Here is a 12,994-nt window from a genome sequence, read left to right on the forward strand (position 1 = left end):
GCCAGGGACTACATGAAGGGTTGTTAGCGAGCATCCAGCAGCTGCAGGCACAGTTGGAGGAGTTAAACCGCGTGCCGGAGCAGGAGGCTGTGCCGGTCATGTGTGCTGACACCCAGGCCAACACTGCAGGGGTGGCGTGCGTGGCGAAGGCCTTGGGGGCGCAGGTTTTGGCCATGTGCCACGGTGTCCAAGGCCTGGGGCATTCTGTGCAGGCGGGGGCCGGGGCCAGGCCCGCTCACAGGCAATCATGTGCCAAAGCCACCTGGACATCACAGCGGCTCGCCTCAGCATGGCCCAGGCACAGCAGGCCATGGCTGAGGGTGTCAGCAGCATCGCCCAGCGACTGGCCGGCATGGCCCAGTCACAGCAGGCCATGGCTGAGGGTGTCAGCAGCATCGCCCAGCGACTGGCCGGCATGGCCCAGTCACAGCAGGCCATGGCTGAGGGTGTCAGCAGCATCGCCCAGCGACTGGCCGGCATGGCGCAGACCCAGAAGGTGGTGGCAGTCGCAGCGTGATGTGGCGGTGTCCCAGAGGGAGGCGTTCCACTCCCTGTGCTCCATGGTATCGAAACTCTGGTCAGGACAGGAGGGGGCCTCCAGGACTGGCAGCGGGGGAGGGAGCCTCAGGGGTTAGCTGTGCTCGCTCCCCTGTCCCATGGTGTGACGGGGGCCATTGGGCCGTCACGGGCTGGGGAGGGTGGGGTGGGGGGGAGGGGGGAGAGACGGGTCCCCAACCAACATCTTGTAAAATCCACGCTAGTTACAATTTCTTAACTGCCCTCCCCAACCCGAAACAGAACCAAATTCTCAAAACATTCGACAAAGAAAGAGGCCATTCAATTCCTCAGGGTCCTGGCCACTGAAAAGAAAAAGTACAAATATCATTTACCAGCGGAGATCAAGGAGCCGGAGACCTTGGTTCTGAACTAATTTTTCACAAAGTCGCTCCACCCCAAAGTTGGTCATTCCCATTTTCGCCAGATGCAGCTCCTGAAGAGTTTGGTTGACATGAAGCATGTAGGCCAAGTGCACAATAGCCTCTTCCTGAAAGACAAGAGCAAGGCAGCTGGTGGGAATTTAAAGTTTGGTTCCTGTCTGATGCGAAGGACAAGCTGCACATAAAGGGGGCTGTTTAGCACTGGGCTAAATCGCTGGCTATGAAAGTAGACCAAGGCAGGCCAGCAGCACGGTTCAATTCCCGTATCCGCCTCCCCGAACAAGCGCCGGAATGTGGCGACTAGGGGCTTTTCACAGTAACTTCATTTGAAGCCTACTTGTGACAATAAGCGATTTTCATTTTCAAGAGGAGGTCAGCTGCTGGGAGATAACTCAGTGTGGAGCACGAACAACTCAGTGTGGAGCACGAACAACTCAGTGTGGAGCACGAACAACTCAGTGTGGAGCACGAACAAAGATTATTGGTTAGGAAGGAAAATTCTTTCCTTCGATCGCATTTGAGTCTCGATAAAAGCTCATTTAACAGGAGCAGAGGCTGCATCAGCCCACTCCCCATCGCCCACTGCCCATCGCCGACTCCCCATCGCCCACTCCCCCATCGCCCACCGCCCACTCCCCCATCGCCCACTCCCCATTCGGCCCATCGAGTCTGCACCAGCTCTTGGAAAGAGCACCCTATCCAAGCCCATGCCTCCACCCTATCCCCATAACCCAGTAACCCTACCCAACACTAAGGGCAATTTTGAACACTAAGGGCAATTTAGCATGGCCAATCCACCTAATCTGCACTTCTTTGGACTGTGGGAGGAAACCGGAGCACCCGGAGGAAACCCACACAGACACGGGGAGAACGTGCAGACTCCGCACAGACAGTGACCCAAGCGGGAATCGAACCTGGGACCCTGGAGCTGTGAAACATTTGTGCTAACCACTGTGCTACCGTGCTGCCCACGTGTTGGGGACGTGTTGGGAATGTCCAGAACTCGGGGTCACAGCCTAAGATTAAGGGGTCAGCCATTCAGGACTGAGATGAGGAAGAACTTCTCTCAGAGAGTTGTGAACTTGTGGAATTCTCTCCCACAGGAAGCTGTTGGGGCCGGTGTTGGATATATTCAAGCGGGAGCTGGACATGGCCCTTGCGGCTAAAGGGATCGAGGGGTATGGAGAGAAAGCGGGATTGCATGATCAGCCAGGATATTGAATGGTGGTGCCGGCTCGAAGGGCCGAAGGGCCGCCTCCTGCACCTAGTTTCTATGTTTCTGTGTTTCTATCTGCCGTGGCTCCCAGAATGTTGTACAGTAAGAAGCCTTACAACACCAGGTTAAAGTCCAACAGGTTTGTTTCAAACACTAGCTTTCGGAGCGCTGCTCCTTCCTCAGGTGAATGGAGAGGTATGTTCCAGAAACATATATACAGACAAATTCAAAGATGCCAGACAATGCTTGGAATGCGACCATTAGCAGGTGATTAAATCTTTACAGATCCAGAGATGGGGTAACCCCAGGTTAAAGAGGTGTGAATTGTCTCAAGCCAGGACAGTTGGTAGGATTTCGCAGGCCAGATGGTGGGGGATGAATGTAATGCGACATGAATCCCAGGTCCCGGTTGAGGCCGCACTCATGTGTGCGGAACTTGGCTATCAGTTTCTGCTCGGCGATTCTGCGTTGTCGCGGGTCCTGAAGGCCGCCTTGGAGAACGCTTACCCGGAGATCAGAGGCTGAATGCCCTTGACTGCTGAAGTGTTCCCCGACTCGAAGGGAACATTCCTGCCTGGCGATTGTCGCGCGATGTCCGTTCATTCGTTGTCGCAGCGTCTGCATGGTCTCGCCAATGTACCACACTTCAGGACATCCTTTCCTGCAGCGTATGAGGTAGACAACGTTGGCCGAGTCGCACGAGTATGTACCGCGTACCTGGTGGGTAGTGTTCTCACGTGTAATGGTGGTATCCATGTCGATGATCTGGCACGTCTTGCAGAGATTGCCATGACAGGGTTGTGTGGTGTCGGTGGTCACTGTTCTGAAGACTGGGTAGTTTGCTGCAAACAATGGTTTGTTTGAGGTTGCGCGGTTGTTTGAAGGCAAGTAGTGGGGGTGTGGGGATGAACTTGGCAAGATATTCATCTTCATCGATGACGTGTTGAAGGCTGTGAAGAAGATGACGTAGTTTCTCCGCTCCGGGAAAGTACTGGACGACGAAGGGTATTCTGTCGGTTGTGTCCCATGTTTGTCTTCTGAGGAGGTCGGTGCGGTTTTTCGCTGTGGCGCGTTGGAACTGTCGATCGATGAGTCGAGCGCCATCTCCCGTTCGTACGAGGGCATTCCAGAATGTTGCCTGGGGATTACCAGCCCAGAGGCAATACCACTGTGTCACCATCTTCATACCTGACTGACCTGGCCTTATCTTTATCCACTTTTTGAATAACTATAGAGCCGGCTGTGTGAGTTGCTACATTGTGTAATGACAAAGAGTTAATGCCTCTGAGGTGGAACAGACTCTGGGGAAGTGTGAGAATAATGTGCTTGCAATTTATACTGAGTTTGAAAGTGATTTGTTTAATTTTGATGGTTAGGGTTGACCGCTGAGGTAGAGCAAGAAACTAGCTTAAAATATATAATAGCGGATAAACAATGTCAAACATTTAGAGGATTGATTCATGATTAAGTAAACATTCCCATAAGGAATAAAAACACCCTTCAGAAAAGTGGCTCGGGGGACAAGTTTCCTCAGCCAGTGATTCCAAACCGTACCTGAATGCTGTAAAGGATTGGTCGACCAACATCGAGGGCTTTGAGAGTTTTGTTGTTGTTTAAAACTGTCGCAAAAGCAATCAGGCTTTGAATTTCCTGAAAATACGGAATGAAAAAAAATCAGAAATTCTACACCAAAAATAACGTTTCCTGAAACCAACTGAGAGAACTTGGTGCAGCTTCACACATCAATGGTTCTAGTGACAAAACATTTGTCAAAAGATTTTAATGTTCTTTAAAATGTTAACATTTCAGTGAGAAAGGAACAATAACTGGAGAGTAACAATTCGGCAACAGTAGGAGTGAAGATTACAGAAGATTCAAGTGCACATGGAGGACATTCGGGTCACTGGACTGCTGCTGGCTCCCCAGTTAGTTCCACTCCCTTCTCTATCCCATTAGTATTTTCCATTTTAATGTTAATTTAGGCGTAGACTATTTTCTAACTGGGGAAATGCTCAGGAAAGCAGAAGCACAAAGGGACTTGGGAGTCCTTGATCACGATTCTCTTAAGGTTAATGTGCAGGTTCAGTCGGCAGTGAAGAAGGCAAATGCAATGTTAGCATTCATGTTGAGAGGGCTAGAATACAAGACCAGGGATGTACTTCTGAGGCTGTATCAGGCTCTGGTCAGACCCCATTTGGAGTATTGTGAGCAGTTTTGGGCCCGTATCTAAGGAAGGATGTGCTGGTCTTGGAAAGGGTCCAGAAAAGGTTCACAAGAATGATCCCTGGAATGAACAGCTTGTCGTATGACGAACAGTTGAGGACTCTGGGTCTGTACTCGTTGGAGTTTATAAGGATGAGAGGGGATTTTATTGAAACTTACAGGGTACTGCGAGGCTTCGATAGAGTGGGCGGGGTAGGAAAAACTAGAAGCAGAGGACACAATTTCAGACTAAAGGGACGATTCTTTAAAACAGAGATGAGGAGGAATTTCTTCAGCCAGAGGGTGGGGAATCTGTGGAACTCTTTGCCGCGAGGCTGTGGAGGCCAATTCACTGAGTGTCTTTAAGGCAGAGATAGATAGGTTTTTGATTAATAAGGGGATCAGGGGTTATGGGGAGAAGGCAGGAGAATGGGGATGAGAAAATATCAGCCATGATTGAATGGCGGAGCAGACTCGATGGGCCGAGTGGCCTAATTCTGCTCCGATGTCTTATGGTGTTATGGCAAAGTATTAATTTGGTACCTTGCCCATTTCCTCTGGCCCAACACATAAATTCCCCCCACTGTCCTTAATTGGTCCAATCCTTTCCCTGGCCACCCTCTTGCTTTTTATATATGAATAAAAAGCTTTGGGATTCACCATAATCCTACTTGCCAAGGACGTTTTATGTCTCCTCCTCGCCCTCCTAATTTCCCACTCAGTATCTTCCTACTTTCTTTATACTTAAGAGTTTTGATTGTTCCCACCCTTCCATGCCGTACAAAAGTCTCCTTTTTCTTCTCGACGAGGTTCACAATACCCCTCATTATCCAAGGCTCCCTAAACTTCCCATACTTATCCTTTGTTGCCTCAGGAACGTGATTTTTGTTTTGTTATGCTCTGGTCGTAGCATAAGCTGCTTCCTTGATGTGCACTCTGACAAAGGAAGGTTCAGACTTGGAGATAGCTTTAACACATTTATTAAATTATTAACAATTCTCCTACTTGGATTTGACGCTACTGTTAATCCTGCTATAGCTACTCAGACTGACGAACCAGTCTGCTACAATCCACGTGGTGGGTGTGATGTTCAATCAACCCTGTGTCTGTGCTCACTGAGAGTCTCCACTGGAAAGAGACTGAGCATGTGTGATGTGTCCTTTTATATATGGGTTGGTGTAATGCCCCACTGTGGTAGTGTCACCTCTGTGTATCGTGACTGCCCATTGGTCATGTGTCTGTGTGTCATGTCTCTGGTGTTCCCTCTAGTGTCTAGCTAGGTGTAGTGTATGTACATTAACTCTTTGTGTACTTACAGTGATGTATATCACCACAACATGCCTGAATCCTAATCAACTGTCGCTTGAAAGACTCCCACATTTCCAATGTTGATTTACCCTCCAACAGCTTGACCTAATCCAGATTCTTCAATTCCTGCCTGTTATCGTAATTTGCCTTTCCCCAGTTTAGCACCTTAGCGCGAGGGTTACCCTCATCCCTGTCCAAAAGTACCCCAAAACTTACAGAATTGTGGTCACTGCTCCCAAATTGTTCCCCTACTGAAACCTCAGCCACCTGTCCGGGCTCATTCCCCAATACCAGATCCAGTACTGCCCCTTCCCGAGTTGGACTATCTACATATTGCATTAAGAAGACTTCCTGGATACACAATCACCAAAATCAGAAGATAACACAGGGTTCAAGTTAATACAGTTCATTTCAATCAAATAAATTAGAAAATTAACAGCAAAAATTTTCATTAGGGGCTCAGATTCTTCGGAGGTTTGGTCAGACTATTGGACTTTTTTGGATTTATGTTTATTGTCACGTGTACCGAGGTTCAGTGAAAAGTATTTTTCTGCGAGCAGCTCAACAGATCATTAAGTACATGGGAAGAAAAGGGAAGAAAAGAAAATACATAATAGGGCAACACAACATATCCAATGTCACTACATAAGCACCGGCATCGGGTGAAGCATACAGGGTGTAGTGTTAATCGGGTCAGTCCATATTGGGGGGGCCAAATTGATCTGGAGTTAAATTGTGAGGGGGGGTTAGATCATAGCGGGGTTAGATTGTTGAGGGGATAGATTGTTTCATAGAAACAGTGTGTGCTAGAATGTTGGGGGTTAGATTGGTTTGAGGTTAGACTATGGGGAGTTAGATTGTTGACTATAGAAAGATAGATTATAAGAGTAAACTTGCTCAGAATATAAAAACAGATAGTAAAAGTTTCTACAAATATATAAAACAAAAAAGAGTGGCTATGGTAAATATTGGTCCTTTAGAGGATGAGAAGGGAGATTTAATAATGGGAGATGAGGGAATGGCTGAGGAACTGAACAGGTTTTTTGGGTCGGTCTTCACAGTGGAAGACACAAATAACATGCCAGAGACTGATGGAAATGAGGCTATGACAGGTGAGGACCTTGAGAGGATTGTTATCACCAAGGAGGTAGTGATGGGCAAGCTAATGGGGCTAAAGGTAGACAGGTCTCCTGGACCTGATGGAATGCATCCCAGAGTGCTAAAAGAGATGGCTAGGGAAATGGCAAATGCACTAGTGATAATTTACCCAAATTCACTAGACTCTGGGGGTGGTCCCAGCGGATTGGAAATTAGCAAATGTGACACCACTATTTAAAAAAGGAGGTAGGCAGAAAGCGGGTAATTATAGGCCAGTGAACTTAACTTCGGTAGTAGGGAAGATGCTGGAATCTACCATCAAGGAAGAAATAGCGAGGCATCTGGATGGAAATTGTCCCATTGGGCAGACGCAGCATGGGTTCATAAAGGGCAGGTCGTGCCTAACTCATTTAGTGGAATTTTTTGAGGATATTACCAGTGCGGTAGATAACGGGGAGCCAAGGGATGTGGTATATCTGGATTTCCAGAAAGCCTTTGAAAGGTGCCACACAAAAGGTTGCTGCATGAGATAAAGATGCATGGCATTAAGGGGAAAGTAGTAGCATGGATAGAGGATTGGTTAATTAATAGAAAGCAAAGAGTGGGGATTAATGGGTGTTTCTCTGGTTGGCAATCAGTAGCTAGTGGTGTCCCTCAGGGATCAGTGTTGGGCCCACAATTGTTCACAATTTCCACAGATGATTTGGAGTTGGGGACCAAAGGCAATGTGTCCAAGTTTGCAGACAACACTAAGATGAGTAGTAAAGCAAAAAGTGCAGAGGATACTGGAAGTCTGCAGAGGGATTTGGATAGGCTAAGTGAATGGGCTAGGGTCTGGCAGATGGAATACAATGTTGACAAATGTGAGGTTATCCATTTTGGTAGGAATAACAGCAAAAGGGATTATTATTTAAATGATAAAATATTAAAACATGCTGCTGTGCAGAGAGACCTGGGTGTGCTAGTGCATGAGTCACAAAAAGTTGGTTTACAGGTGCAACAGGTGATTAAGAAGGTGAATGGAATTTTGTCCTTCATTGCTAGAGGGATGGAGTTTAAGACTAGGGAGGTTCTGCTGCAATTGTATAAGGTGTTAGTGAGGCCACACCTGGAGTATTGTGTTCAGTTTTGGTCTCCTTACCTGAGAAAGGACGCACTGGCGCTGGAGAGTGTGCAAAGGAGATTCAGTAGGTTAATCCCAGAGCTGAAGGGGTTAGATTACGAGGAGAGGTTGAGTAGACTGGGACTGTACTCGTTGGAATTTAGAAGGATGCGGGAGATCTTATAGAAACATATAAGATTATGAAGGGAATCGATAGGATAGATGCGGGCAGGTTGTTTCCACTGGCGGGTGAAAGCAGGACTAGGGGGCATAGCCTCAAAATAAGGGGAAGTAGATTTAGGACTGAGCTTAGGAGGAACTTCTTCACCCAAAGGGTTGTGAATCTATGGAATTCCTTGCCCAGTGAAGCAGTAGAGGCTCCTTCATTAAATGTTTTCAAGATAAAGATAGATAGTTTTTTGAAGAATAAAGGGATTAAGGGTTATGGTGTTCGGGCCGGAAAGTGGAGCTGAGTCCACAAAAGATCAGCCATGATCTCATTGAATGGTGGAGCAGGCTCGAGGGGCCAGATGGCCGACTCCTGCTCCTAGTTCTTATGTTCTATTTAGACTGTTGCAAGTAACAGATTGTTGCATTGTTGGATTGGAGGGGGTTACAGTGTTGAGGGCTTGATCATTGGAGGGGGTGGAATGTTGGGGGAATGGATTGCGTTGGGGGTTTGATTGTTCAGAGGGTTAGATTCTTTGGAGGGTGGATGGTTAGGGGTCCGATTGCTTGGGGATTTTGTTTGTGTTGGGGAGTTCAATTGTCTGGTGGTTTTGATTTTTGGGGGGTTCTGTTGTTTGGGGTGTTTGGGATGGTTGATTGTTTGGGGAGTTGGTTTTTTGGGGAGTTGGTTGTTTGAGACGGTTGATTGTTTGGGGAGTTGGTTGTTTGAGAGGTCTGGTAGTTTGGGGTTTTGATAGTTGGGTGGTTTACATAGAATCTACGGCACGGAGACAGACCCTTCGGCCCACACTGGTCCATGCCAACCAAAAAGTCCATCTAAGCTAACCCCATTTGCCTGCATTTGGCCCATATCCCTCTAAATCTTTCCTATCCATATATGTGTCCAAATGCCTTTCAAATGTTAGCAACGTCCCTGCCTCACCCACTTCCTCCGGCAGCTCATTCCACATACGTCCCACCCTCTGCGTAAAAAAGTGGCTCCTCAGCTTCCCATTAATGCTTTCCCCTCTTAACTGAAACCTGTGCCCTCTAGCTCTCGATTCCCCAACCCTGGGTGAAAGACTAAGTGCATTCACCCTATCCATGCCTCTCATGATCTTATTCACCTCTATAAGATCACCCCTCAGTCTCCTACGCTCCAAAGAAAAAAGTCCCAGCCTGTCCAATCTCTCCCTGTAACTCTGTCCCTCGAGTCCTGGAAACATCCTTGTAAATCTCTTCTGCACTCTCTCCAGTTTAATAACATCTTTCCTACAGCAAGGCGACCAAAACTGAACACAATACTCCCGGTGTGGCCTCACCAACTTCCTGTACAACTGCAACATAACTTCCCAACTTCGATACTCAGTGCTCTGACTGATGAAGGCCAACATGCCAAAAGCCTTCTTCACTGCCCTATCTACCTGTGACTCCACCTTTAGAGAACCGTGCACCTGAACTCCAAGCTGCCTCTGTTCCACGAGACTCCCCAAGATCCTCCCCATGTGAAAGTCCTACCTTAATTTGACTTTCCAAAATGCAACACCTCACACTTATCTGTATTGAACTCCATTTGCCATTTCTCAGCCCACTTCCCCAGCTGATCAAGATCTTCCTGCAACTTTTGATAACCTTCCTCACCGACTTCAGTGTCATCTGCAAACTTACTGATCATGCCTTGTACATTCTCATCCAAATCGTTGATATAGATAACAAACAGCGATGGGCCCAGCACTGAGCCCTGAGGCAGACCACTAGTCACAGGTCTCCAGTCCAACAAGCATCCTTCCACCATTACCCTCTGCTCCCGACCATCAAGCCAATTGTATATCCAATTTGCCAGCTCTCCCTGGATTCCATGTGATCTAACTTTCCAAGCAGCCTACCATGTGGAACCTGAACATTGACAATCTGACATACTCAAGCTGAGACAGACTAACATATATGTTCATCGAATCATAGAATGTACACTGCAGAAGGAGGCCTTCAGCCTGTGAGGACTACCCCAGCTCTTGGACAGAGCACCCGACTTAAACCCATGCCTCCACCCAGTAACCCCACCGAACCAGTTGCACAGTCTCTGCGCTCTGCAGCTTTTGTTCCACCAGGAACCCCTTGATCGCACAAAGCCAACACCATCACTGTCTCAGGGATCATGGGAAACTGCTAATTGTCCATTCGTGATTGGTTTGTGTTAATGAATCTTGCTGAACGACTCACCAAATCACAGTCACCGAGATCCAGAGATTCCAACGTCTTGTTTAGCTGAAGCATTGTTGCAAAATGCATCCCACCTGCGTCGCCAATTTTATTCCCATTCATCCTCAGAGTCTTCAGTGATCTGTTCAACTGCATTAAAGTTTTTTATTTACAATGAGATTGTGTCCTTGTGATAAAGTTTCGATAGATTTTACTTTGAAGCTTTTTATCTCCCACAATGCTGCTTCAGGACCCAAACTGCAAACCAATCCCAACAAATTTTCTTCTTTAACCTAATTTGAAACGACCCCTCAATCCATGGTCTGCTCAAACTCTCCCCTGGCTGGGTAAATACTCACATGCACCTCTCCCTGACCCCGAGCATCACTCAATCCAAACCCCAAGACAGAGAGGAAGAAATATCATCCGCAAAACACCGGCTCATATTCCGTTTGCAGTGACCCCATTGCAAGGGTAAACCGCAATCAAACCAGGGACAACGTGCCCCCTGGCCTCAGGTTTCCATTGGACATTAACTCTGTTTCCATGGTGATAGGGTGCTCTGTTGCAGTATTGGCTTGTGTGCGTCAGGCATTACCATGTGTAAGATCTGTCTGTGGGTGACAAAGTGGCCATTGATCTCACAGAGCAGCACTGCTTCCAGCCCTATCCGGCGATGTCTGAGAAATCAGGTACTCACCTGTAAACCTTTTGCCAACCATTCAGCACCATTGCGGCCAATGTCATTGCACATCAGGTTCAGATCAGTAACTGTGCAGGATTCCTAGGAAGTGAAGACCCAGGTGTGAAACCAACAGGGTAACAATCAGGATGGAGTCACCAGAAACACCCACACAAAGGTCATATTCCACCCATATTCGCAACATAGGATCAGCAGATTCAAACTATCACTTTTGTTACATCAAAATCCCAAACTAATCCCACTGCCCCGCTTTCTTCCCATAGCCCTGTATCAATCCCAAACTAATCCCACTGTCCCGCTCTCTCCCCATAGCCCTGTATCAATCCCAAACTAATCCCACTGCCCCGCTTTCTTCCCATAGCCCTGTATCAATCCCAAACTAATCCCACTGCCCCACTCTCCCCCCATAGCCCTGTATCAATCCCAAACTAATCCCACTGTCCCGCTCTCTCCCCATAGCCCTGTATCAATCCCAAACTAATCCCACTGCCCCACTCTCTCCCCATAGCCCTGTATCAATCCCAAACTAATCCCACTGCCCCACTCTCTCCCCATAGCCCTGTATCAATCCCAAACTAATCCCACTGCCCCACTCTCTCCCCATAGCCCTGTATCAATCCCAAACTAATTCCACTATACCGCTATATCCCCACAGCCCTGTACCAATCCCAAACTAATCCCACTGCCCCGCTCTCTCCCCATAGCCCTGTATCAATCCCAAACTAATCCCACTGCCCCACTCTCTCCCCATAGCCCTGTATCAATCCCAAACTAATCCCACTGCCCCGCTCTCCCCCCATAGCCCTGTATCAATCCCAAACTAATTCCACTGGCCCGCTCTCTCCCCATAGCCCTGTATCAATCCCAAACTAATCCCACTGCCCCGCTTTCTTCCCATAGCCCTGTATCAATCCCAAACTAATCCCACTGTCCCGCTCTCTCCCCATAGCCCTGTATCAATCCCAAACTAATCCCACTGCCCCACTCTCTCCCCATAGCCCTGTATCAATCCCAAACTAATTCCACTATACCACTCTCTCCCCACAGCCCTGTACCAATCCCAAACTAATCCCACTGCCCCGCTCTCTCCCTATAGCCCTGTATCAAATCCAAACTAATCCCACTGCCCTGCTCTCTCACCATAGCCCTGTATCAACCCCCAAACTAATCCCACTGCCGCACTCTTTCCCCATCGCCTGTCTCAATCCCCACACTAATCCCACTGCCCCTCACTCCCCATAGCCCTGTATCAATCCCAAACTAATCCCACTGTCCCGCTCTCTCCCCACTGCCGTGTATCAATCCCAAACTATTCCCACTGGCCCGCTCTCTCCCCATAGCCCTGTATCAATCCCAAACCAATCCCACTGCCCTGCTCACTCCCCATAGCCCTGTATCAATCCCCAAACTAATCCCACTGCCCTGCTCTCTCCCCACAGCCCTGTATCAATCACCAAACTAATGCCACTGCCCCTCTCTCCCCATAGCACTTTATCAATCCCCAAACTAATCCCACTGCCCCGCGCTCTCCCCATAGCCCTGTATCAATCCCCAAACTAATCCCACTGCCCCGCTCTCTCTCCCCATAGCCCTGTATCAAACCCAAACTAATTCCACTCTCTCCTCATAGCCCTGTATCAATCCCCAAATTAATCCCACTGACCCGCTCTCTCTCCCCATAGCCCTGTATCAATCCCAAACTAATCACACTGCCCCGCTCTCTCCCCATAGCCCTGTATCAATCCCAAACTAATCACACTGCCCCGCTCTCTCCCCATAGCCCTGTATCAATCCCAAACTAATCACACTGCACCACTCTCTCCCCATAGCCCTGTATCAATCCCCAAACTAATCTCACTGCCCCACGCTCTCCCCATAGCCCTGTATCAATCCCCAAACTAATCCCACTGCCCCGCTCTCTCTCCCCATAGCCCTGTATCAAACCCAAACTAATTCCACTCTCTCCCCATAGCCCTGTATCAATCCCAAACTAATCACACTGCCCCGCGCTCTCCCCATAGCCCTGTATCAATCCCCAAACTAATCCCACTGCCCCGCTC

General features: G+C 48.3%; 1 protein-coding gene across 2 annotated transcripts in view; it reads right to left on the reverse strand.

Annotated features, from left to right (window-relative positions):
- The window catches only part of lrrc34 (leucine rich repeat containing 34), a 96,811-nt gene that overhangs the window by 57,303 nt on the left and 26,514 nt on the right, over positions 1-12,994 (reverse strand). For both annotated transcript variants that reach the window (XM_072473617.1, XM_072473616.1), the window contains exons 5-8: positions 10,932-11,015; positions 10,253-10,381; positions 3,709-3,804; positions 891-1,045 (exon numbers count right to left, since the gene is read on the reverse strand). In XM_072473617.1, the coding sequence (XP_072329718.1) occupies positions 891-1,045; positions 3,709-3,804; positions 10,253-10,381; positions 10,932-11,015 (464 nt within the window). The remainder of the gene's footprint in view (positions 1-890; positions 1,046-3,708; positions 3,805-10,252; positions 10,382-10,931; positions 11,016-12,994) is intronic.

The sequence above is a fragment of the Scyliorhinus torazame genome, chromosome 14, assembly GCF_047496885.1.
Source record: "Scyliorhinus torazame isolate Kashiwa2021f chromosome 14, sScyTor2.1, whole genome shotgun sequence".
Lineage (NCBI taxonomy): Eukaryota > Metazoa > Chordata > Chondrichthyes > Carcharhiniformes > Scyliorhinidae > Scyliorhinus > Scyliorhinus torazame.